The sequence below is a fragment of the Lepus europaeus genome, chromosome 3 (genome assembly GCF_033115175.1).
Source record: "Lepus europaeus isolate LE1 chromosome 3, mLepTim1.pri, whole genome shotgun sequence".
Taxonomy (NCBI): domain Eukaryota; kingdom Metazoa; phylum Chordata; class Mammalia; order Lagomorpha; family Leporidae; genus Lepus; species Lepus europaeus.
The window spans coordinates 39,908,773-39,935,750 of record NC_084829.1 but is presented as its reverse complement, the minus strand read 5'-3'; the positions used below and the strand labels follow the sequence as shown (position 1 = coordinate 39,935,750).

The 26,978-nt window shown below is 45.2% G+C and overlaps 1 protein-coding gene across 1 annotated transcript in view; it reads left to right on the top strand.

Moving 5' to 3' along the window:
- The window catches only part of KIF6 (kinesin family member 6), a 424,022-nt gene that overhangs the window by 204,230 nt on the left and 192,814 nt on the right, over nt 1-26,978 (top strand). The window contains exons 11-12 of the mRNA XM_062187187.1: nt 23,828-23,933; nt 24,774-24,912. Coding sequence (XP_062043171.1) covers nt 23,828-23,933; nt 24,774-24,912 — 245 coding nt within the window. The remainder of the gene's footprint in view (nt 1-23,827; nt 23,934-24,773; nt 24,913-26,978) is intronic.

Below are 26,978 nucleotides of genomic sequence, written 5' to 3'. Positions count from 1 at the left end.
CTAGAAGAAACTCCTGACTCTTGGCTTTGGCTTGGCCCACCCCTGGTTGTTGTGGCTATTGGGGAGTGAACCAGCAGATGGAAGATCTCTCTCTCCTCTCTCTTTCTGTTTCTCCTTTTCTCACTGTAACTCCAACTTTCAAATTAATAAATCTTTTTTTTAAAAAGATATACATATTCCATAAACTCTTTGAAGACCCCTTGTATGTGTATTCATGTTAACATATAACACACAAAAGTAGGTAAGTAATATGAACTAATTATGGAAATTCAACTACAGCTGAACATGAAGAAGCAAACAACACTTTGCGTGTGCTTGCTCATGTCTGAGTGCGTGGGAAACGTGCCAGGCAGGGGGGCAGACACCTTGTGCCTCCATGATGCTGGTGAAGGCTTTCTCCCCTAGATGACTCTGCAAGGAACATTTAAATGTCATGTCCAACACGGAGATGAAGGATCTAAGCTCCTGTTCTCCCCCGCCGCCGCTTCTTCAGGCTCCCTGGCAGCTGGGATTCTCTGCCTCTCTTGGTGGAAGTTCGGCATGAATACTGGGAAACCTTAATGCTTCTTTCAGGCCCTGCCCAGTTTTTGTTTTGAACTTCTCTGGTCTTTCTTTCAAATGCTCAACAGGTCAACAAAACCTTCTGTCTTTCAGTTTCTGAGTTTAGAGTTTCAACATATGTGTAATGGTTGTACTAAAAAAAAAAAAAAGCTCAAACATACTATAAAATGGTTAGTGCACATTGCAGATCTTATAGACGGGCGAGAGGAATGGAGTTGAGATGTGTTGTTACTGGGAAGGATTTTGTTCGTTCACTCGGGTTTCTGGTTTTTGGTTTTTTGAGATGGGTGGTAGTGCTGACTTTCTGTATTTTCTAATTTATCTCATTTGCTTACAAATCTGTGGGCTAAAGAGAGTTCAGAGAGAACAGTTTGTCTTAGCTTCTTCCCCTGAGGTTTGGGAGAGGGGGGCCTAGAGATTTCCCCTTCTGCTTGATTCCTTGAGCTTGCTGCCACAGAAAACTGGAGGTTGGATCTATCCAAGGGCTTAACTGTAAGTCCTTGAGCGTTAGCCAGCCCCTTGCTTCACAGCACCAGGCCAGAAGCTGCCAAAGCAGCAGAAGCACAAAGCCTGTGCCTGCCCAGAAGGAGTTAGGTGAGGTTCCCTGGCATCTGCTTTCGGGAAGGAAAAAAAAGCTAAAGAGAAAATGATCACGCATGAAACGGGCAATGAAAACCAGGAGTGTGAAGGACTTAACGAAAGATTGATTACCCAGATAACTATCTGTATGGATCCAGTGGGGTTTTTTAAAAGATTCATTTTATTTATTCAAAAGAGTTACAGAGAACGAGCGAGAGCGAAGAGCCAGCAGTCTTCCATCTGCTGGTTCATTCCCCAAACAGCAGCAAAGGCTAGGGCTAAGCCAGACAGAAACCAGGAGCCAGGAGCTTCTTCCAGGTCTTCCACATGAGTACAGGGGCCCAAGAAGTTGGGCCATCTTCCACCGTCTTCCCAGGCACATTAGCAGAGAGCTGGATTGGAAATAGAACAGCAAGGACTCAATCCAGCGCACATATGGGATGCCAGCATCACAGACAACAGTTCTACCCGCTACACAATAATGCTAGCCTTCAGGTGTTTTTTAATAAAACGGAAATAAGTGACCTACTTTAAGAATGATCCATACATGATATGAAAGGACAGGGTGGGGATTTGGCACAGTGGTTAGATCACTAACAGAGTGCCTCCCCCCACCCCCGTGCTGGAGTGCCTGCATTCAAGTCCCAGCTCCACTTCCAGGGCTAACTGCTAATGCGCACCCTGGGAAGCAGCAGGTGACGGCTCAAGCACTTGGGTTCCTGCCACCCACATGGGAGACCTGGATTTATTTCCTTGCTCCTGGCTTTGGCTTGGCTCAGGCCTGTCTGGCTGTTGGAGGCATTTGGGGAGTAAACCAGCAGATGAGAGACCTCTCTCTATCTCTTGATCTCTCTGCCTTTCAAATAAATAGAATTTTTTTAAAAAGTCAAAGCTATCAGTTCAAATCACAGCAAACCTAAACACTCCCAGAATCAGAATTCCCAGCTCTCTTCTCTGTACAGTATGAATACCCATCCCCCTAAAATGTAGGTGGAGACCTGAGAACTTGTGTGAGAAATCCAAACTTCTCCTTACTGTTAAAGAACCCCGGTGCAAGACATCCTGGTGCTGACAAAATTAACAGTGCCTCAAGAGGGAACCAGAACAGAATAATTTGCGCAAGTCATTGAGCTGTGAGATGCTGTTATCTTTTAATTGAGCTAAGCATTGGGAAAAATACTACTTCCTTTTAATTTTACACCTACAAATGTTTAAAAATGGTCATTTGACACACCCTTCTAGTTTGACACAACTCAATGGAGAATTGCCTCCTAATAACACTTTTTTTTAAAAAAATTATTTATTTGAAAGGTAGAGTTACAGAGAGGCAGAGGCAGAGAGACAGAGAGAGAAAGAGAGAGAGAGGTCTTCCATCAACTAGTTCACTCCTCAAATGGCCACAATTGCCGGAGCTGCGCTGATCCAAAGCCAGGAGCTTCTTCCTGGTCTCCCATGCAGGTGCAGAGGCCCAAGCACTTGGGCCATCTTCTACTGTTTTCCTAGGCTGTAGCAGAGAGTGGGATTGGAAGTGGAGCAGCCAGGACTCGAACTGGCGCTCATATAGGATGCCAGCACGGCAGGCAGCGGTTTTACCGTCTACACCACAGTGCCACACACACCCCCACCCCCATCACACTGAAATCTGAATTAAGCCAACTTCCATCATTTTATTATTTACAACACAAAGTGTAAGAAGCCTCGTGAGCAGTGAGCCCTCCCAGCCTCCTCTGGTGCCCTCCAAGCTAACCCTATCCCAAGCATCTGTAGCCCATCTCTCTGGCTTTCACAGGTTCCCATGTAGAAGCTCTGCCTCGCTGCCTGCCTTGACATCCTTGTGGGCTTCCGTCTGCTCTGGCTGGACTTGGCAAGTAGCCAGCCCTAACCCTAGCAACCTAGCTCTAAGAAGCTAAGCTCAGTGACGACTTGAGATTGTGCGTTTCTCTACTCTGTCCCTCAACATGGTCTTCACCCTTACTCTTCAAGCCCAGTGTCCCTGCTGGTACCCTCTGCATTTAGCACAGACTTTTTTCACATCCTGAAACATTTGCCATCATGTATGGCACGGTAGCTTCTGTCTGGGGTATCATTTCCACAGTTGACTGGAGAAATCCGATTTTCCCTTCTTTCTCCTGAGCCCACCTCCTACTTTTAAGTGCTTCTCCACTGCCTTCATCAGTGGGCTTACAGACCGGTTAACCAGCAGGTGCTGCAGAACGCCAGCCTGGATGGTTAGTTTCTTTCTAATCCAAAACCCCTGATGGAAATTTCCGACCATGTGTTTGCTCTTCTTTCTGCATCTTATTTTTTCTTATGTTCCCTGTCTGATAGCCATAACCCTTTCTGGAAGTTTGGAGGAAGAAAACAACCATCAGGAAACAAAGATGTTGCTAATTATCAAAGGAATGCAAATTGAAGTATGAGGCAAGTTTTTGCCAGTGTTATTGGTACAGATGAAAAGGATGATGGTGCCTTGTGTTGGTGAGGGTGTGGACGGCCGCTCACATGGCTGGGAGCGTGGGTGGACAAGGAGGAAGCCAGCTCCTGAGGCCTGTGGCCAATCTCACATTACACTGTAGCCTCCTCCTTCTCAGTGAACAACCCTGAAAGGCATTTGTATGTGAGTGTGAGTATGTCTTTTTTTTTTTTTTTTTTTTGACAGGCAGAGTGGACAGTGAGAGAGAGACAGAGAGAAAGGTCTTCCTTTTGCCGTTGGTACACCCTCCAATGGCCACCGCGGTCGGCGCGCTGCGGCCGGCGCACCGCACTGATCCGATGGCAGGAGCCAGGTGCTTCTCCTGGTCTCCCATGGGGTGCAGGGCCCAAGGACTTGGGCCAGCCTCCACTGCACTCCCTGGCCACAGCAGAGAGCTGGCCTGGAAGAGGGGCAACCGGGACAGGATCGGTGCCCCGACCGGGACTAGAACCCGGTGTGCCGGCGCCGCAAGGCGGAGGATTAGTCTAGTGAGCCGCGGCGCTGGCTGTGAGTATATCTTTAGACCCCCGCAATGCTACTTCAAGAAATTAGTACTTAAGGACATGATAAGGAGGTATTTATCCCAATACCATTTATAATAGGAAATTGGATTATGGTACACTAATTTAGTGGGATATAATGGAACAATTAAAAATATACAATGAGGCCGGTGCCGCGGCTCAATAGGCTAATCCTCTGCCTTGCAGCGTCGGCACACCCGGTTCTAGTCCCGATTGGGGCGCTGGATTCTGTCCCGGTTGCCCCTCTTCCAGTCCAGCTCTCTGCTATGGCCCAAGTGCTTGGGCCCTGCACCCCATGGGGGACCAGAATAAGCACCTGGCTCCCGGCTTCGGATCAGCACGGTGCGCTGGCCGCAGCGGCCATTGGAGGGTGAACCAACGGTAAAGGAAGACCTTTCTCTCTGTCTCTCTCTCTCTCTCTCACTGTCCACTCTGCCTGTCAAAAAAATATGCAATGAGTATTTATATATATTCCATACCTGGGCACATATCCAAACAATATTGTTAGTTTTATAAAAGGAAACTGTAGTATGATCTCACTTTTATAATAAAAAAACCATCTGCCATATATATATATATACACACACACACACACACATTGTCATATATATATGCATATATGCTTGCACATAAGATAAGTCTGGAAGGATAAATACAAAAAATTCACAGTATTATGTCTGGGTTCCAGTACGGTGTAATCTTTTGTGTTCTCTGTTTTCTAAATGTTTTGTACTGGTCATGCATCATTTTATGATCAGACAGAATTAAGCTAAAAATATAGTAAATGTGAAAATATACAAATGTGAAATATTCTCTATTTGGAACATTTTCTATAAGAATCAAATAAACTTAGAAAACAGGTAGTAATGGTTGATATTAATAAATATCATTTATTGAGCATTTGCTAATAGACATTGCATTAAATTTTTATATGCCTAGTCTTAATCAAATTTTCACAATAACTTCATGAGGCAAATAACATTCACCTAGCAAGATGCATAGTCAGAATTTGAATCCCATTTTGTTTGCCTCCAAAATCATTCTTTTTTTTTTTTTTTTCAACAGTAACAGAGAGGGAGAGACAGAGACAGAGAGAGAGATCTGTCATCCATTGAGTCACTCCCCAGGTGGTCACAACAGCCAGATCTGGGCCAGGCTGGAGCCAGGGGCCTGGAACTCTACCCGGGTCTCCCACAGTGGGTGGCAGGGGCCCAAAAACTTGGGCTACCTTCTGCTGCCATCCCAAGCACATTAGCAGGCAGGTGGATCAGAAGCTAAGGAACCAGTACTTGAACTGGCACTCTGATATGAGATACAGGCATCTCAGATAATGGCTTAGCCCACTGCACCACAACACCAACTCCTCAAAGCCATTCTTTTGTGGCCCTTGAGCCATAATGGTAGAAGGTTTACGGTAGTGATGTAAACCTGAATCCTGTCCTTTAGGAGTTTCCATGGCAAAATGGAAGTAGCATTTAGAATTGGCATGATTTTCGGGTCCGGCTCCACGGCGAAGTAGGTTGGTCCTCCGCTCGCGACGCTGGCATCCCATATGGGCGCTGGTTCTAGCTGTGGCCTGGGAAAGCAGTGAGGATGGCCAGGATGCTTGGGCCCCTGCACCTGCATGGGAGACTGGGAAGAAGCACCTGGCTCCTAGCTTTGGATCAGCACAGCTCCAGTCATTGCGGCCATCTGGGGAGTGAACCAACGGAAGGAAGACCTTTCTATCTCTTCTTCTCACTGTCTGTAACTCTACCTGTCAAATAAATAAATAAAACCTAAAAAAAAAAAAAAAAAATTGGAGTGATTTTCCTGTATTGCTCCATATAAGAAATAAGGCATAACTGAAGTCCTGGATCTTCCTCACTCTTGTTTACGCCCTCTGGCTGTGTTCTACAGAAATGGCGTTTGCTGGGGTGTCTGGGGGGAGACCAGGAAAGGACTTGCAGCATTCCCCTAGTGGGGAGGGGTTTCTCCCTCTTCATCCTAAGGAACTGGTTTCTAAACTGAGAGAGGACAGGCTGTTAAGTAAATATCCCCCCATGGCCTTTGACTCATTTCTGGTGTGCTAGGAATATATTAACCAGTGCTAGTTTTAATATCAGACAGTTTATGTAGAAGTAACCACAGCTGATAAAACTCAACGGTTCATGCCAATAATGAAATTCCTCACAGTTCGCGTAATCACGGGGCCACGAACCTATGAGGTAGTTACTAAGAGACACGGGGACAGATCCTAACTTCTCTGATTAGCTCCCCTTTGGGTCAAATGACTGACCTCCCCCAAGTTCGGTCCCTCATTCTTCATCGTTATCAGCCAAAGAGGAACAGCGGAAACAGCAGGGACTTCATGTTTGTTTCAGACAGTAAGACTTAATTCACAGAAACGTGTTCTCACATGGCTGCGGTTGCACATGTCACGCAACGGGAAGCTCAGATGGCGGCGAGAAACCCTAGAGCCACCTCGTGCCACACCTTGTCCACACAGGACTTCAGTTACTCCTGGAGGGCCCCCTGGGTGGCTGTGCCCTGGCCCCCCTGCCTCCGCAGGCACCTTTGCATTCGTCCTTGGCTGAGGTGGGCTTTGAACCTCTGGGGTGTCCCGTTCCCTCCCTGAGTTAGAAAAGCAAAGGTTGCACATTATTTGTTTCTAAAAGCTTCGAGCTCGATATTCATATTTTAGCACTCTCGGTGTTCTTTTCTTGAAAAATACTTTATCACGGAAGTCCACTTTCATAAACATTCATTGCCAAACCACGTATAGGTGTGTGATAACCGGCACTAGTTTTAGCCGTCCAGCCTCTCCCAGGGTTGTCTTGCCTCTGATGGTGGCTTAGGCACTCCCGTTCTGCTCCGCACACACTGCCCGCGCCGGCTGGTTTCAGTGCTGGTCCTTCTGTTACCTGCAAGCCGAGTTATCTGCTTGGTCGCAAGTGCCCCTCCCTCCCGTCTTCCTTTCTCGAGGTGCAGGTTTTCCACCGCGATTGCACAACCTCAGGGGCGCATGCGCAGCGCGCTTCATCGCTTCAGCTGCTGTATTCCTGCATGCGACTGTGCACATGGGGACAAAGCAGGGAATTTCGGAGAATCTGACTTGAATCAGAAAATGCCCGGCCAACGATTTTGGCAAAAAGGCCTTTAGGAAGGCCGCTTCCTGAGCCCACAACCCGGGCATTTAACAGGAGGGGGTGCTCAGTGCTGGCGCAGCAAGATGGGGAGGCAGAGACGACTTGGTGACAGATTCTGGCCTCAGTCTTGGAAAGGAGACAAATCCATGAAAATCTCTAACACACACACACACAGTGAAAATTATCCCTGCCAAAGAGAAGCGCTGGGATAATTGGAGGAGGCCAACATTGCTTCTGACTGGGAGACCAGGGACAAGTTAGCAGACTCATGCATCAGGACAAGATTTGGAAAAGCAGAGCTGGCCAGGAAGAACATTTCAGATAGAGGGATCGATACGAGCAAAGCCGTATGTCTGGTTTCCTTATTTTAAAGACGTGTAAACAGATCCAGAGAAGTGATGTGACTTACAAAGATTCCTACCAAGTTGGATTCTTGCCTGAGAAAATCAGTCTTCACAAATGCTGGCCCCCCTAAGGGCTCTAAACAGTTTTATAGCTGTCTGAATTATTAACTTTAAAATCAATTGAAAATGTAGTGCGTTCTTAGTGGGGAAACATTTAGATGCTGTGGGCAATGCTTTCAGTACGTTTTATTCTTTTCAGAAAAGAACAGTAGCATTGGGCCTTGCTTTAATTTATGACTAGCGAATGAGTTAGTAACTAACACCAGTTGTCGAGGGCCTCCTGTTTGCCTGGATGTACACACTCCAGCCGTGAGCGCCCACAGGTCAGCTCCAGACTGGAAGGCCTTGCAGGCATTCTGACTTTTAGCCTAGGGTAGCCAGATTTCTCAAATAAGGATGCAGGGTGCTCAGTTAAAGTTGAATTTTATTTAGACAATAAATATTTTCTAACTTTGTATTGATTATTTGAGTGGTAGAGAGATAGACAAAGATTTCCTCTCCAGTGGTCCACTCCCCACATGCTTGCAGTGGCTGAGGCTGGGCCAGGGCTGAAGCCAGGAACCAAGAATGCAATCCAGGTCTCCCACCTGGGTGGTAGGAACCCAGTGACTTGTCCCATCACTTCTGCCTTCCAGGATCTGTGTTAGCAGGAAGCTGGAGTCAGGAGCCGGAGCCAGGAATTGAACCCAGGTATTTCAACGTGGGACCCAGGCATCCTAATTGGTGTCTTAGCAACAAGGTTAAATGCTCACCCTGCAAATAACTTTTTCAGCACAAACTAGGTCTGATGTACTATTTGCAGTCCCATTTTAGGGTTATTTTGTATGATTAGAGTTCTTATTTTAATTTGCATAATTTCCATAAGTAGCTTTGTCTTAAAAATAATTAAATGATACTTGCATTTTTGCCTTTAAAAAAAAAAAGTAGTACTTGACAGCACCTCAGAAATATTTAAAGATCAAACTCCAGGGGAAGTTAAGGTGAGCCGATCAGATGTGTTTCGTTGATCTGTAGCTACCCACCACCCAGCATGATAGGCAGTTCATAAATGCTGGGTGAGTAATTAAAAGAGTGGGTGATAGCACATTCCTGACTGTTGCTCCCATCTTCTTGCAGGCTCCCTTTATACAAAGGCTAATTTCAGCCTCAGATATCTCAGTAGTAGAGACCAGAGCACCATCTTGCCTCACACTCAGTGTTTACCGAATGGTTAATTCACACCACCTGAAAAGGAGATGCTTGTGAATCAGGCAATCTTTAAAAACAAAAAAAGGGGAAAAAAATTGACAAAATAAATCTACTAATGTGGTCCCAGATGCATGTCTCCTGGCCCCTGGGCATCCTTCTTCCCAGCTTCTAATAATGTCTGGCTCTAAAGCAATAACCTAAACTTTGTGGATTAAATATCCCAGAGGTCATTAATGACTAATGCGCCTCTCTCCCATTTTATAAGAAATCAGATCTCTAAAATCATTCATGAGGTATAATTCACTGCAGATGAAGTTTCTCCACTTGGTACAAAGTGGTTTTGATCCTGACACCCCATTTTGAAGATATTAAAGCCAAACCGAAAAGCGTGGTCTACAGCTTGTGTTAATTATCCTTGGGTAGTTTATAGAAGCATTTGGGTTCTTAAAAAGTAGTTATCTAATATGATTAAAAAGGCCTGTCTCCATCTCAGGGCTGTTTCTGTACTTTAACGATTATTTTATCCTCCGAAAGTTTAAGTGCTTTGGGTTCTAAAAGGCCAAATGAATGAATATCGAAAGCAGATAATAAAATAAAAAAGGACGAGGCGTGAACGGCGATTCTATTTATTGGATTACGGTTGACACATTGGATTCTTTTGGCCTAGACAGCTCTTTAAGTCCAAGCGCTCGCTTCTAAATTAGAAAGTCTCGAGTGTGAAAACATGAACATACTGTTTCATTCTTCCAGTTGCTTAACACTTTCTCAATGCGAATATTCTTCGCTTATGGAGCTGTGTGAGCTCCAGGAAACTCCTTAAAAGGAGGAATGAGACCCTTCATCACATCCAAGAATATGTGTGTTCCTCTCAGTAACCTTGCCACAAGAAAAGTTTGCATATGCATGGAGCTGGGTAGTTTTTAAGACTTCCTGAAACAAATGTTTGCTCTAATTACAGTTTTATATGGGTTATGCTACTTAAAGAAAACCCACAGTGTGAAAATGTGCACTTATGGAAATAATAAATTACAGCAGTGCCCAACACCTGGTTCCCGATAGCCTGCACAAACGATGGATAAACAATTGCAGGACCGGCCACCAACCCCTGAAGGCAGGACCATAAAATAAGTAATTAGATCACAGCAGCAAATCAGACCCATCTGGAAGCAACAGACGAAACAGCTTAGGGCTTCCCCTGTGGCTTTCAGTTCTAGACCCTAACAGCGAGTTTGTCAGGTGTATCTCTCCCCCAGAACTAGCCTTAAAGAAACTAACTTGAGTAGCTCTAAGCCATTTTGAAACTTTATCCACTGGGTCTTTTTAAATTTTCTTTAAAGATTGTAAGGTTTCTATACTTTTTTTTTTGTTTTTTTAAAAATCATGTTCACTGTGTAAATAATGGACAAAGAAAAATGGACAAAAAATAGAAATCACTTGTAAATCTACCAAAGATAACAACTATTATTATCTGGTTATAATCCTTCCAAATTTTTTAGTAAGTACAAATAAATATGTGTTGCCATTAAAATGGATGCATACTTTATTTTCTTGTTTTTTAGTAAGATTTGTTTGATTTATTTGAAAGGCAGAGTGAGGGGGGCAGAGAGAGAAATCTTCCATCTGCTGGTTGACTCTCCAGGCTGAAGCCAGGAGCCAGGAATTTCTTGTGGGTCTCTCACATGGGTACAGGGGCCTAAGGACTTGGCCATCTTCTGCTGCTTTCCTAGGCACATTATCAGAGAGCTGGATCAGAAGCAGAGCATCCAGGACTCAAACTGGTGCCCAAAAAAGATGCCGGCATCACAAGTCATAGCAGCTTAACCTGCTATGTCACACAGCAGCCCGCGGTTTTTTTAACCTGTGTTTTGCATTTGATTATGACATCTTTCCATATCAATATATGTGTGTATATCTCCTACCAGGGGTCCTGTAGGGTCCACTTGTAGACTTTTGGAAATTTGTGGACCCCTCTAACTCCTCAAAAAGTATACAAAATTTTATATGTGTGTGTGTGTGTATGTATTTGTCATCTGGAAGAAAATTCCAGTGGGGCTTTTATTAGGTTTACTTTAAGTTTTTCTGATAGGAGCTGGCATCCTAGCATAGTAAGTTAAGCTGCCCACTATGATGCTGGCACCCTCTATGGGCTCCGGTTGGAGTGCTGGCTGCTCCACTTCCAATCCAGCTCCTGCTGATGGCCTGGGAAAGCAGCAGAAGATGGTCCAAGTGCTTGGGGTCCTGCCACCCAAGTGGGAGACTTGGAAGAAGCTCCTGGATCCTGTCAGCCTGGCCCAAGCCTGACTGTTGCAGCCTTCTGGAGAGTGAACCAGCACATAGAAGATTCTCTCTCTCTCTCTCTCTCTCTCTGTGTGTGTGTGTGTATGTGTGTGTGTAAGTGTGTAACTCTGACTTTCAAAATAAATAAATAAATCTTTTGAAAAATAGAAAAATTTTCTGATACATTGAATGGGAACTTATAGTCCTATGTCTCCCCATTCAGGAACATGAGAAGATTCATGTTCTCATCATTCTTTTTACCTTTTCAAATCCATGCTGTTCTTTATATAGGCTCTGCATCATTGTTTTAACAGTTTAATGTAGGACTCAACATTTATGATTCCATTTATAGAAATTTGCTTTAGCTCAGTATTACAGGAACACATTTCAAAACAGCTAAATGCTGTTTTCCCTATCACAGAATAAAATTGTTTGTTGTCAAGTGCAAACATAACTCCAAGTATTAACTTTGTATTTTGATATAGCAAAATATTTTTATACTATCTTTTAAAATTTTTATAATTTTTCTAGTAACACACATATATATATATATTTGGCATTTTTGCATATAGACCAAGGTTTTTAGTTAAAGTTTTTCTGAGAAATGTTTACTTCTGCACAACAGTGTAATCTGAGTTCAATTTCATTACAAGGCAGAACTGTAGAAAAAAGTTCAGAGATTTGGAGCAAAGCTTGCATGACTTGTTAAAGTTAATGAACTATCAAGAAAGTCTGTATTTGGTGCTTTGGTTTGAACATGAAGGTTCTTGTCTTAGAAACGGCTTCGTATGAGAAGTCATTGGGGTGACAGGAAGCCATGTGGATGAGGGGCCTGTGATGACAATGGTGTCTTTGCAAGAAGAAAAGAGAGCTCTTGGCCAGCACTCTTGCTCTGTCTCACGTGAGATGCCCTCGCCATGTTATGATACAACAAGAGGGCCCTCCCCAGAGGCTGAGCAGGCGCCAGCGCCATGCTCTTAGGCTTCCCACCTTCCAGAACCGTGAGCCAAATAACCTTCTCCTCTTTATGGATAGCCTGGGCTCAGAAGACGGTCCAAGACAGCAGGAAACACTGACCGCGGAGATTACATAGCCTGGGTGGAGTCAGCCTGTCTTCCCAGCAGCCCTTCTTCAGAATTCCCCGTGAGCTGCACTCTGCCGGAGGCCTTCGCTACCTCTCTCTGCATCCCTCTGTGCCTTTCCCCGCCTTTGTGGCCTTGGTTTCTCACCTCACCCTTCTCACTCCCCTCCTGCCTCTAGCCCACACCCCTGGCCTGGGTCTCTGCCCTGGCCCCAGTGCAGTGCAAGGGGGCTCCCTGGGTGGCTTCTCCATGTCCTCAGGTTTACCTTTGCCCAGTCCTCTCCCGAGACTGCTGTCTCCACCACACTCTCTCCTAATGTCTCCTCCACGGCTCTTTTGGCCTCTGCCGTGGCGCCTTCTGCACCTCACTGCTGAGTGTCGGGGCCTTCCCTTCCCACATGTGGCTTCTTTTACAGTTTCCTGCCAGCTCACCAAATCCCTGCTGCAACACAGCACCCTGCCTTTTCCTGGAAGTCAATTTCTTATTTATTAGGAACTTATTCAGATAAATATACTTGTGTTTATTTTAAACATAAGTTACATAGTGTTTCCTTACAGCTAACAAGGGGTCAAAAAGATCCCTGTAGATTTTAAGAGGGAGTTATTAATATCCACGTATTGATTGATTTGTACTTATATTATTTTCATCTCTTTCCTTTAGCCTTAGGCATTCACTTGGACACTGTACAAATATTATAATTCCCTTTTGTTGCAAAGAGTATAAAAATAATCTTTACATAGAAGCCCATTTGTTACTATAAATCTATCTAAATCTTTGCAAATGGCTCTAGATGAGGGTCAGTGAGTAAGAGGACATGAAGAGGGGGCTCAGGGGCTGTCCCCCCAGATTCCCAGTTAGAGGCCTCTGTCCTTTCCATTAGCACCCTTCCATCATGGCCACCACACTCCTCTGGGGCCGCAGGGCCAGGAGCTCTGCAGGGGGCCCACCACCCCTCCCTTCCCTCTCAGGAACAGGATAAGGCCTGACAACAGCAGGGCAGTGGGGCTGGACAGGTGGGCTGAGGGGCCAATAGTGGTCCTGGGTTCTTCCCCACTGGGTGGCAGCCAAGCCTGAACTCTGGGAGGGCTCCGAGAGGATGAAGGGTGGGGAAGGTTCCAGAAAAGGAAAGGTGAGCACTTTGGTCCTGTTGAAAGGCCCGAGCTTCTTCCTGCCACTGTCCTAGCATAGAGTAGGTGCTGGGGCAGGAATGGGGTTGCTGCCAGAACCATACCGGGAGGGAGGGCTGGGTTCTCGAGCTGTGCAGGGCTGTCTGAAGTGGCGAGAGGTCTCCCCATAGTCCCTAGGTCAGGCAGTGTGTCCCCATCACACAGGGCGTGTGAACAGGCACATCAAAGAGCTCCCAGGCGTCTTCACTGTCATGCAGGTTACAGCTGTAGTCATGGAGTGGGGAGAGGGGGAGGCCATGCAGATGCTCTGACAACACCTCTCCCCGCAGTTCTGAATGCCTGCCTTCTGGTTGGGATCAAAAAGAGACCGCTGTCTGGGGAGTGCTGGAACGCCTGTAGGGTCTGCTTTGATTGGTTCAAAGAAGACAGAGGGTTGGGTCCAGTGAATTGCATTTACAGCGGTCTCCCACTTCCCTGAGGTCTCGTGTCCCACCATTTCCTCTACATGAGGTCAGCTAGCATCTGAAAACACCAGGTGAAAAACCGCAGGCAGAAACCATTCACAAACTTTACGTTGTCCAGCCTTCTGAGTAGCATGATGAAGTCTCGGGCTGTTTTGCTGCGTTCCGTTGGGGACCTGAATCAACCCTTTGTCTGGTGAATCCATGCTGCATATACTACTCCACGCACTAGTAGCTGTCTCCGCTACCAGATGGACTGTCCCAGCATCACAGAAGTTGAGTTCAGGTGGCCTTTATTTTATTGAGTGCCCCAAAGTCCGAGAGTAGTGATTCCAGCACTTCGAATAGGCCAAAGAAAAGCAAACAGTGCATCTTTGCAGTGAAAATGTGGATGTTCTGGGCTTAGTGAGGAAAGGGCGAAATATACTGAGATCTCCAGTACCAACAAATCTTCTAACCATGAAATGGCAAAGAAAGGAAAAGAAATTCATGCTGACTATGCTGTCGTACCTCTAACAGCAAAAGTTATGGCCAAAATGCGTAATAAGTGCTTAGTTAAGATGGAGGAGGCACTGAGTTAGAGGATTTGGTACTGTGCATGCTTTCAGGCAACCACTGGGAGTCTTAGGACATGACCCCTGCAGACAAGGGGGTGTTACTGTGCTGCTACTGCTCCTGATGCTGCTGCTGACCCACTGTCTACTGTGCTGCAGGGGCCAGGTGTCCAGAGCTGCCGGAAGTGAACTGAGCTTACCATCGGAGTCAGGGTGGGGCTGGTCATCTGAGGACTGCGTGGCATGAGGCCTCTAGAGCTGCACCAGGGCAGGCCCCGGCATGGGTGGAGAGGCAGAGGCAGGTAGATTCTGGAGCGTGTCAGCACAGCCCCATGAGGTGGGCCCTGTGACTCCTTATTCACCAGTAACCCTTAAGGGGCCGCTCACCCTTTGGGTATATTTGGTGGTACTTGTACTCACGAGGGTCCTCTGGGATGGGCACCCGCAGGCTCGTGCCCAAGAGATGAGTGGTCAGGAGTATGTCTCCAGCAAGGCATCTACAGATGTCCTCCTAAGTCACATAGGACAATCAGCTGTCCTGCACAACCCTGCAATATGCCAGGTGCCTGCTGCACGCATAGCTTGTGCTAGTCCAATTCTCGCTCCTCAGTGTCTGCCTGCAGCTCAGTCTGTCTGTCTGCAGTCTCTCAGGCATTGCAGCCAGGCCCCGTGCTCTTCCCCTGGATGCTGTTCTTGTTTTTTTTCTCCAGCAACCCAGTGCCTTCCAGCATGTTAGGAATGTCCTAAATCTGCTGCTTCCAGTGCACACCTGGAGTGTGGAGCACGCCCTCCCTGGCCTTCCACATGGCTAATCTACTTAATCCAGCTTCCTGCTAATGTACACCCTGGGAGGCAGCAGGTGAGGCTCTAGTACTTGCGTTCCTACCACCCACATGGGAGACTCAGAGTTCCTGGCTCCTGGCTTTGGCCCAGCCAAGACCCAAATATTGCAGGCATTTGGGAAATGAACCAGCAAATTAAGATCTGTGAGTGTGTGTGTGTGTGTGCGTAACGCTGCCTTTCATATAAATAAAAACAATTTTTTAAAAAAGTATCTTAAAATAGTTGTTTAAAATTCCATAGGCAGGAGTAAATGGCCATGGATGTATATTCCTATAAGCAGGCCAGATCTTCACCAATGAAGAGGCAAATCAATGTGGATATTTTTAGACTTTTTTTAAATTTATTTGAAAGGCAGAGTTACACAGAGAGAGGGAAAGACACAGAGAAAGAAAAAGAGAGAGTGTGTGTGTGTGAGAGAGAGAGGGAGAAGGAGAGGGAGATGGAGAGGGAGAGGGAGAGAGAGAAAAATATTTTCCATCCACTGGTTCACTCCCCAAATGGCCAAAATGGTTGGAGCTGGGTCAGTTGAATTCAGGAGCCAGGAGCTTCTTTCAGGTCTCCCACATGGGTGTAGGGGCCCAAGGACCTAGTCCATCTTCTGCTGCATTCCCAGGCACATTAGCAGGGAGCTGGATTGGAAGTGGAGTCTATATGGGATGCTGGCATTGAAGGCGGCAGCTTTACCCAGTACACCACAATGCCAGCCCCATTGTGGATTTTTCTGTGTGCTATTCGAAGTCACTTGAAGTGTCAAAATGCTCTGCATCTCTGCACTGGTGTGCCACGTAATTGCTCTAGTGGAGGAGAAGGAAATACATGTTACTAAGCTAATGGTGAAGGTAGACCCCGCATAGGAATTTCCTCCGTGTCATCAAAGCCATGAACTTTCTGGCTCCCTACTGTTATTTAAAAAAAGTCCTCCGCTATGCTTTGTGGGAGGGTCTGAATCTTTCCCTTACTGATTAGCACTAGGGCACAGTACATTATATAATGTATATAATAGTTGCCACAGACTAGGGAATTCTAAAAGGAAAAGCTCTTAAAGTAACCATCTTTCAGCCAACTGGGAATGTTTCTTTCAGCAGAATCTAACAAAAAACAAACATGAAACTAATGACCCTGAAAAATATTTGTGCAATTTCCCTTGGTCGCAGTCCTGTTGGCACGACCTCAGCCTTCAGTTTTTCAGGTCCTGTGGACTGCCGTTAATCATAATCATGAAGTTTTTCTTCTTATCTGAACTTGCCTTTTGTAAAGTACATGCTACCCCAACACTGTCAGTGTTAAAGGGTCATACTCCGTAAAAAAAGCCCCTCATCTTTGCAAAATCAAAATTAGGCCTTCCTTTGCCACAGCCCACTTGGGGGTCTCAAGGGCCCCCACCACCGCAAGCTGTTAAAAATTCCTTTCTGAGATAGAGGGAGGCAGACAGAGTTTCGTTGATGGTCTCACTGACCTTATTTGCATCTTTATTTGTTCCAAGACAAGTCTGCAGGGAAGTTCTGAACCGAACCTACACATGCAGGATGCTGGGGGTGCTGGCAGGTGGGAGACACGTTTCCCAGGTGACAGAGGGACTGTGTGGTCTTCCTGATTCCAAAAACCTGTTCTCAAAGCTCAGCGCTTCAGTTTTCTGCACGCCTCCATGACAGTGTGGGAGAGTACTGGAAAAACTTCATGGAAGATCGAGTCAAAGATGAGTTTGTTTTCCTTGAACTTTATGAAGACCCCCTCGGCCAGGTTCCTCGTCTTCTCTGGGCTTCCGTACACTCATCTGTGATGATTCATAGGCATGTGCCACAGCAACAAAATACACGTCTAAGTGCTTGACTTTCTTGAGTGGGTATTCAATAAAATTAATAAGAAAATCCCTGAGAGAAGGGATATAAAGAGAACCAGCTATGATGGTGTCTTTAATTCTCCCGTTTAAATAAGAAAGTGAGTATGACGTCACCAGTGTAGTGTGCCCAGAACCCAGAACGTAGTTGACTATCAAAGAATGCTAATTCCTCTTTCATGTAACATTTCAAGCGACTTATTTGTTTGGTTTCCAGGGCTGAAAAGATGTGTGTATACTCGTATTCTTGCAGCAACATTCAATACCCACATGTGGCCTTGTTGTGATGCTTCTTGAACCTCAGTGTGCCCACACATCATCCGGGAATGTTGCCAAGCGCAGAAATTCTGATTCAGTAGGTCTAAGATAGGGCCTAAGATTATGCATCTCTAAAAACCTCCAGGTGATACCCATAAGGTTGGTCTACTGTTCACCTGATAGCAAAGCATTAATAGACCAGGCAATTCCCACTCTTTGTTCCTTGCATTATCATAGAGCTTATAGTTTAAAAGTGGCATTATTTGCACATTTTATAGTGAGAAAATTGTGACCTACCAAGCTTGGTGAATTAGTTAAGTTCATTCAACCAGGATGAACACTTGTCCTATGGTTAAGATGGTGGTTGGGTTGGCTGCACTCTATATTAGAGTGTCTGGATTTGAATCCTGATTCTGGGCTCCTGACTCCAGCTTCCTGTTTATGCCATTGCTCAAGTAACTGGGCTCCTGCTACCCATATGGGAGAAGTGAATTGCATTCCTGGCTTCTAACTCAGCCTGGCCCAACCCCAGCCATTGCTGGCATTTTGGAAGTGAACTAATGGATTTGAAAACTCTCTCTCTCACTCTCACTCTTTCTCATTCTCTCTCTCTCTCTCTCATTCTCTCTCTCTCTATTTGTGTATGTATGTGAGTCTGTGTGTGTTTGTGTTTGCCTCTTAAGTAAATAAAAAATATTTTTAAAAATCACTCAACCTAATTGTTCAGCCACTTTTTTTACCCCATCATGATCAATATTTTAAATTGTGTAACTATTCTCCTGTCCTTCCTATTTACTTACCATATTTCTTTTTTTTAAAGCTTTATTTTGTTTATTTGAAAGGCAGAGTTAGAGAGGAAGAGACAGAGACAGAAATCTTCATTTTGCTGGGTCATGCTCTAAATGGCCACAATAGCCAGGGCTGGGATAGACTGAAGCCAGGAGCCAGGAGCCAGGAGCTTCTTTTGGGTTTCCCACATGGGTGCAGGGGCTCAAACACTTGGACCATCCTCTGCTGCTTTCCCAGGCACATTAGCAGGAAGGTGGATTGGAAATGGAGCAGCTGGGACTCTAACTGGTGCCTGTATGAGATGCTGGCATTGCAGGCAGCAGCTTTACCTACTATGCCACAACACCAGCCCCATCATATTTCTTGAAGTGCATAGTTAGCAAGTTTCCTTTTGAATCTTTATCACTACTTTCCAATTCTTTTCCATATTTGTGTTCATGTGTTATATAACTATAGTTTGCCAGCATCCCCATTGCCTAACTCTGCCAGAGACAGTCCATCTTAATGGAGCCTTCATTAGTGGCAAGATGATTGATAGAGAGGCCAGCATTGTGGCACAATGAGTTAAGTCATTGCTGTAACTCTGGCATCTCATATAGGCGGCCATTTGAGTCCCAACTGCTCCATTTCCAATCCATCTCCCTGCTAATAAACCTGGAAAAGAAGTGGATGATGGTCTAGGTACTCAACTCCCTGTGGCACATGTGGGAGACCTGGATGAAGCTCTTGACTTCTGGCTTTGGCCTGGCACAGCCCTGGCCGTTGCAGTCCTTTGAGGAGTGAACCAGCAGATAGAAGATATTTCTCTCTCTGTTTCCCTCTCTGTAACTCTGTCTTTCAAATAAATAATAAAACTACTTATAAAAAAAAGTTATCGGTGGAGGTCAGGCAGATTTTAGTACTTTTTAGTATAATAGATTCCAGCTGTTCTTAAATCAGAACTCCATCCTAGCTCTTTGGAATCAGCCATATACTCCTCTCCCAAAGCCAGCAAAGATTCAGATGAGCTAGGAACCATCAGCTCTGCAATACTTGGTATTTCCATTCTACCCCAGAGAAGCCCTGACCCACAAACTGGGATTTTTTTTTTTTCAATTTATTTGTTTATTTTTCATATACTTGAGCAGAGAGAGAGAGAGATCTCCAAATGTCTGCAACAGCTAGGCCAAAGCCAGGAGCTAGGAACTCTATACAGGTCTCCCACGAGATGGCTTGGGCCATCATTTACTACTTCCCAGAATTCATTAGTAGGGAGCTAAATTGGAAAGAGCAGCAGGGACTTGAACCAGCTCTCCACTATGCCACAGAACACCCCCTGAATTGGAATATTTTTACTTACCTCACTCTTCCAGTTCAGTATCAAAGGAAGAGGTCCCATTGCTTCACACTCCCAGCCTGGCCTTGTTCTGGGTAAAATCCCTAGAATGATACTGTGCTGCTGAATCCTTCTGTTGTCTTCTTCCCCCAGGAACAGAGCCATTCTCCCTCCCATCCCCGGGGGCACACCCCCCAAGACATCCGGGTTGTTCAGAACGTGCTCGGGTTTTCATGCCCTGGTTTAGGTCTGCTACTTTTACTGATGCCTCGTTCCTCTTTCCTCCCAGCTTCCCCACAACCAGTGCCGTAGAGATATGTTTTCTAGCCTGTTTCTAGATGATAATCCTGACAGAAAGATGTTCATAAGCCTTTTTGTGCAAAGAAAAATTACTTGAGAATAATGAGAACATCTTAATCATGCTTGATGTGTACCTGATGGATTTACTTTTGAATACAGTTAGATGCACCATTATCATAACGGTATTGCAGGAGACTCATTTTGCTGGCATCACCAGTCTCTCTTCTCACAGGGAGATGATCAGTGTTCTCGAGCCAAAGGCAGCTGGCCAGGATCACTGATCTACTCCCTGCCCTCCCTCCCTCCCTTCTTCCCTGTCTTTCTTGTCTCTTATCTTCTGTCTTCTTGTTTGTGTTGCAGAGTTCTTGTGGAATCCCTGTCAGGGATTCACTGTTAGCCTTCCTGCATCTATCATGAGTGTTTTTAACATCCATAAGTATACGCCTTCACCATCATGTTAAATGGCTGCTAAACTATGTCCATAACTCTGCCATAAGGTATTTAACTAATCTCCTAACGTGGGACATTCTGATTCTTTTCCAACATTTTGTGCTGTTGCAAGTCATTCTGGTCAATGGCCTTGTTAAGATCTAAGCAACTGCTGCTCAGTTATTTCCTGCTTGTTCACCCCCACCCCCGGTTTGCCTCCTCAAAGGATTCTAGTAGGTGCTGGCTCTCCCTTTCAGAAGGACATTGGCCAGCATGACATTTAAGTGAATTTAGGGGCTTTTCTATAGAATGTGAGCATATTACGTTGGATTTTAAAGTCAGCCTACCTGACTTTGGATCCCTGTTCTACCATTTGCTTGCTGTGTGACCTTGGACAAGATATCTAACCTCTCTGCACTTCAGTTCTTTCACCTACAATATAAGACTATTACTAGTGCTTGTCTCATAGGATTATTTTAGGGATTAAGGAAATGATGTATGCAAATAGCATAGAAGAAAACCTAGCATTTAGTGCATTCTCAATCAACATCACCTATAATTGATGATAAGAAGCTTACTTTGTCTTTTCATTCAAGCTCTCAAACATGAGTTTCCATGAAGATATCACTATGGATAGAACTTCATATTTTTTTTGGCAAGGAATCTAGGAAGCAGCAAGTAGTGTGTCCAGTGGTTTTCAGGGAATAAAGCAGATATTAGGAAATATGGCCAGGTACCAAAATTGATAATACGATGGAGCTGCTGAATTAGGTGACAAGGTGTCTAAGATGTCTCTTTTGCAACTCAGTTTGGTGGAACTAAATATAGTCACCAAACATCTGACAACCAGCTGCTGTCAGCTAGACCCTACGCTTGGTCCACCTAGACCATCTATGATATTTCTTGTCCTTAAGGACTAAAACGTGATAGTAGATGTTTAATTTTACTCTTCCCCTAGAATGTTTTCCTTGTCCTTCTTTTCTCCTAGTGAAAGTAGAGACAAAGAAAATTTCCTGTTGCCTCTGTCTTTTCACAAAGCGCAGACTTCTCTGTACTCCCTGGACCTCCTGAGCGCTGCTTTTCGGTAAACTGTCCAGCAGGGTTCTGGCAGTGGGGAGACCCCTCAGTGGGAGCAGGGCCTAGGTATGAACTGGGGAGCTATTTTTGGAGATAGGAAAATGTGGGGAATTTGAGGTCATTCGTTCACTCTTGACTATGAGGAGAGTACATTGGAAACATCTGAATTGAACATTTTTCTGCATTTTAATTATTGGACTAAGCAGTTGCTTGGTAAGAAAATAAATTTAACAATAAATCAAATGTATGAAGGAGAAGCCAGGCATTTTTCTTATCGAAAGAGGCTCTGTAGTCTCAAACACTGAGAACAAAACTGCACGTCCAAAGGCCTGATCTTCATTCTTAGTCATACGCCAGACTAATCAAGTTCCAGAAAGAGCAGAGCGATTCAGTCCTTTTATTTAGGCAGAATTTCTCTGGATCATGTCCTTGATCCTCCTTGCAGCCTATACTGTGACTGTGTGGGACAGGAATAGCCAAAGCCCATTGAGGTTGAGGGGCTTTACAGGTGGTCTCTCAGCGAATCAGTAGATTGATATATGACAAAGCCTCCTTGTGAGCTAGTGTTCCACTTCAGCCTTATGCATTCTACAACATATTCTTTATCAACAAATAACACAGAAGTTACTTTCCAAAGAGAAAACAAGAAAGAAGAATTGGTTAACCATTGCTTCCAACTTAATATCTGCTGGAAATTTTACAGACACTGCAAGTCATGAAATGCTTTCATTCCAAATAATGGGTCCATCCTAGAGCTCACGGTGATTTCCAGGCCTTCAGAATTTCTGCCAAGTGGCCAGTGCCGCAGCTCAATAGGCTAATCCTCCGCCTGCGGTGCCGGCACACCGGGTTCTAGTCCCGGTCGGGGCGCCAGATTCTGTCCCGGTTGCCCCTCTTCCAGTCCAGCTCTCTGCTGTGGCCCGGGAAGGCAGTGGAGGATGGCCCAAGTGCTTGGGCCCTGCACCTGCATGGAAGACCAGGAGAAGCACCTGGCTCCTGGCTTCGGATCAGCGTGGTGTGCCGGCCACAGCGCAGACTGTAGCGGTCATTGGAAGTTGAACCAATGGTAAAGGAAGATCTTTCTCTCTGTCTCTCTCAATGTCCACTCTGCCTATCAAAAAAAAAAAAAAAAAGAATTTCTGCTAAGTATTCAGGGAAAATACAAGAGATAGACATTTTTCTGAAAACTTGTGACATGGGACTATAAGTCTAAGCCTCCTTGTGGGCTACAGATGAAAGTAACCACTGCAACTATGTCACCTCAATGTCCATCATGACAGGAATTTCTCGGTGCAGCCGTGATATGGAATATTGTATAAGTATTAAAAATGAAAGCTTGGGGTCAATGTTGTTGTTACACAGCAGATAAAGCCAACACGTATGCTGCCAGCATCCCATATGGGTGCTGGTTCAAGTCCCGGCTTCCAATGCAGCTCCCTGCTAATGGCCTGGGCCCCTGAAATCCACATGGGAGACCTGGATGAAGCTCTTGGCTCCTGGATTTGGCTTGGCCCCCATCCCTGGCTATTACAGCCATCTGGGAAGTAAACCAGCAGATGGAGGATTCTCTCTCTCTCTCTCTCTCTATCTCTATCTCTCTCTCTCCCTCCCTCCTTCTCCCCATCCCTCCCTCCCTCTCTCTCTCTCTCTAACTCTTTAAAAAAATCTCTGCTGCATGAAAGTATCTGTGATAGATTCTTTATAAAAATCATGACACAGGAGAGGGGACACACAAAGCCCATGCCACTACTTCTTAGAACATCCTGAGGAGCTAAGGTGCATCCCAGACTCAAGAATGCAAGAAGGACACATGCTAACATGAACTCAGCCAGGACCACAGAGCGGAAGTCCCTCCACAGAGTGGTGTTTTGTTTTCCATTTTGTTATTGTAGAATAGATAAAACAGGAAAGTAATTGTAAGCAGAGAGGAAAGAAGAGATAAGAGGAAGAAAATGATCAGGTAAGCCCTGGTAGAAGCAGTGAGGAGCCCAGCACCTTGAGAAGGAGTAAGGATATTATCCAAATCGTAGGAGAGCTCTCCTCTAAGGAGAAGGCAAAGGACACCCAAGGAGTCTGCTTGTCACAGTCTGCCTTTCTTAGTCTGGGGAGAAGCTGTTTTACTGACAAAGCAAAGGGTGGTGGCAGGCTTGCCGGGTGCGGGAAGGTCTGGAGTAGCCAACGTGAAGAGTCTACCTCAACAAGGAATGTTGAAAGGATTGCACAGCATCATTGAGGTGCCAGCTGAGACTCAGGAGTATGAATTTTTAAAGAAACTCATACACATTTTTATTTTTCACTATTTCCCCAGCAATGTAGAACCCAGGCACAGGGACAAAGAAACTCAAGAAGGCCAGAATAAACGGATTGTAGAAATCAAATCACTGAGATTTTGAAGTTGCAAGTGAAAATTCATTGGAAATTAGTCAAAGAATTACATATTACAGATCCCATTTTGTCCATCTATTTCTTTCCCCTCCATGGTCAGGAGTCAAATCAGATAACGTGTTTCTGTAAAGAAGTGGGGGTGCTGTCTTGTGCTTCAGTGTTAACCAGCCAAGTAATACCATTAGAATCTCTCAAGTTTCCAGCTCATAGTTGTTTCTCATGCATTATGTATTTTTTAGGCTGGAAAAACTAATAGCATCCTTTTTGGAAGACCAAGATCCAGAGAGTAGACTAGAGGTTGGCGCCGATATGCGTAAAATTCATCACTGCTTTCATCATTTAAAGGTACAGTTCAGTGTCTCCTGCAGCCAAAGCCATTTTCTGCCATGATCAAACTGCAGTCACAGCTTTTCTGGGTGACTAAGCTTTGGAATGCTAGTACCCAGCTTCACACGTCCAGCAAATGGTGTGATTCTTAAACCAATACTGTGATTATCACTGAGTTTCCTCAGAGCCTGGATCTTACTTGGCAGTAAATAGGCTCAGACCGTGGATGTGGAACTCGTTTGCCAGGACTCTCTCTGCTGCTTATACAAAAGGGTTATTTGTTCAGAAAAGCACTTACTTCCAAGCCGTACCAGTCCTGTATTATTGTTTTTCAGCAGTTTCGATTTATCCATGTAATTCCTCGGTTTTTCTCTGCCTTAGATTTTAATTGTGATAATGAGGGAGTAAGAGGACTGTAAAGTTTGACTTCTACCTCATTTGTACTTTTGCATACTTCATTGAGATAATAAGCATTTGTATGAGTACTATGGGCCAGGCAGAGGGAGGGCAAAAGGAAAAACATAAGGAAGTCACAGAGGAGACAGAAATGTAAAGAATAATCGAGACACGTGTGAAGTGCTGTCATATGGGTGTGGTTCAGTGGCAGTGCAGAGAAAGGGGAGGAGGTCCAGGAGGAGGTGAAATTGGAGGGAGGGACAGATGGGCTGGGGGAGAGGGGAATAAGAGAGGCCAGGGGAAGGGAGAAGATGTATGAGCCAACAAAAGGCAACTACACGCAAAGGCAAGGGTGCAAGAGAGGACACTCATGCCTGATGCGTGCAGGAAGCCATGCCGGGGGAAAAGTCAAAGAAATGTGGATGAGAGAGGTGGACACTGAGCTCTTATCTTAACTTTCAGAAACTAGTGAATGACAAGAAGATCCCTGAGAAGAGTACAGTCCCCGCTGAAATAAAAAACCAAGACTGCCAAGAACCAATACAGGAGGAAGAATATCGGAAGCTCCGGGACATACTGACACAGAGAGACAATGAGATCAGTATCCTCTGCAAAGGGCTGAGAAACTGTCGCTGGCCCGGCGTGAGCGGGGAGTGGGGACAGTTCCGTGTCCTGCCCAGGCCACATCCCTGAGCGCCACACCCTGCTCCCGCCTCACAGTGCTTCTTTGCATGGAGGAGTGGAATGTCCCTTTAGCAGACAAAGCAGAGCAGGTTGTTTTTAGCCTGCTCAAGTTACTGACAATTTGGGGAAACATTTCTGTTCATTGAAGCGTATGAGCTTTTCTACACCACCTCTCGACATAATTTTTTTTCCACTCTTCTGTGGTGTTCTTTCTGTTTTAGTCCTGAGCTAGTAAGTTAGCTGGATATCTTTAGCCAGCTGACCGGACACCAGGCTGACCACAGCCTCACCGTGGCCCAAAATTTGTGGCTGGCGTGTGGGTGAAAGTCAAATGATGGCTGAAAACTGACAAAGGGTATTTATCTTACGAAGAGCAGAGATTGATTTCAATGTAAATTTTATTTCAAAGCCAGATCTACTGCTTTGGTTGTGCATCTACATGTTCCCAAAATTGGTAGAGAATGTTGGTGAGTATAGGTGAGTATAGATGAGCTAGAATTCTTAATGACTCCAGGAGGCAGTGGATTTTGCACGTTAAAAGAGGTGGCAGCCCATGGGAGCTTGGGCTGCCTCCAGTATAGACAAAGTAGGTGCTTCAGAGACCCCTGTTGGGTTGGTTAGACTTCATGACCGCCTGATATCACTTCAGTGTCATTTCTCATTTTATTTTTCAAGCTTCTTGTAAGAGATTTGACAACACTACCATGATGTCTGTAGCATTTAAACACATGTAAGAAACCATTTTGGTCAGTTCATTATAAGCAGATATTTATGTTCATTTGTTAAAAATGCTAGAAGTCAGATGCTCCAGCTAATGTACAAAATGCATGGAACTCATCCACGTAGAGGAAATCTAGCAATAAGGAGGCGGGAGCAAAATAAACACCAGTTAGGCACAATGCCTGATTAACTTGAGTCTCTAATTTTAGTGACACTTAGCAGACCCTGTTTGTGGGCTATGAGTGAGTTTTAACGGCTTTGTTATCCAGCCAGTAACAGTAGGTTAGACTGTGAATTCCACCCACACACAAGCCTGACCTGTGAGTGCTGCCCACAAGTGTTGTCACCCTCACATTCCTTTTCTTCTCTCTTACCCCATCCATCTCCAGGAATGGTCCCAGGCGGGACCTCAGTCTGGCCCCAGCCCCAGTCTGAGCTCTGCTTCTTTTCCTGGCCTTGTTCCTAGTCTAGGATCTTCTGCCCTAAATACTCCTACCAACTTGTTAATCCCCTTCTGGTTTAGTGAATGTCTGTGCATATAGGAGGGTTGAAATGAGACATGACAGGGGAAAGTCCAGGCTTGTTCGTACGTGTCTGTTTTCAAAGGACAGTGGAACAGAGACATACATCACCTTCCTCTTTCCAGGTACACTGTCCATGTGGCTCCACCAGGCTCTTTACTGAGTGTGAAAACTCAGCATGACTCCCTCCATCTGAGACCCATATTCAAAATGATGATGTGTAAGGAAGCACAGTGAAAAGAACACTGTATGTGAATTTCTAACTTGGTGGAAATCCTAGCTCTGCATTTATTAGCTCCATAATTACTCAATGAAGCTGTTTCCTATTCTTAGGGAGCAGGAGCATAAAACCTGCCCTGCTCACCTCAGCATGCCAAGCAAAGCTGGTAAGTGCTTTGAGCACTATGAAGTGTTACGTAATGGGAGCTATGACTATGTAGACAATGGGTACACTCAGGAGAAGGAACAATTGCAACGGAGATTTAATCTTATGCTTCGCAGAGGCTAATGACTAAGAAAGGTTCTTGAAATTTCAAAGTTGGCTCAGAACGTATTTTCTTTTTTTTTTTTTTTTTTTTTTTTTTTTGACAGGCTGTGTGGACAGTGAGAGAGAGAGACAGAGAGAAAGGTCTTCCTTTTTGCTGTTGGTTCACCCTCCAATGGCTGCTGCGGCTGGTGTGCTGCGGCCGGCGCACCATGCTGATCTGAAGCCAGGAGCCAGGTGCTTCACTTGGGCCATCCT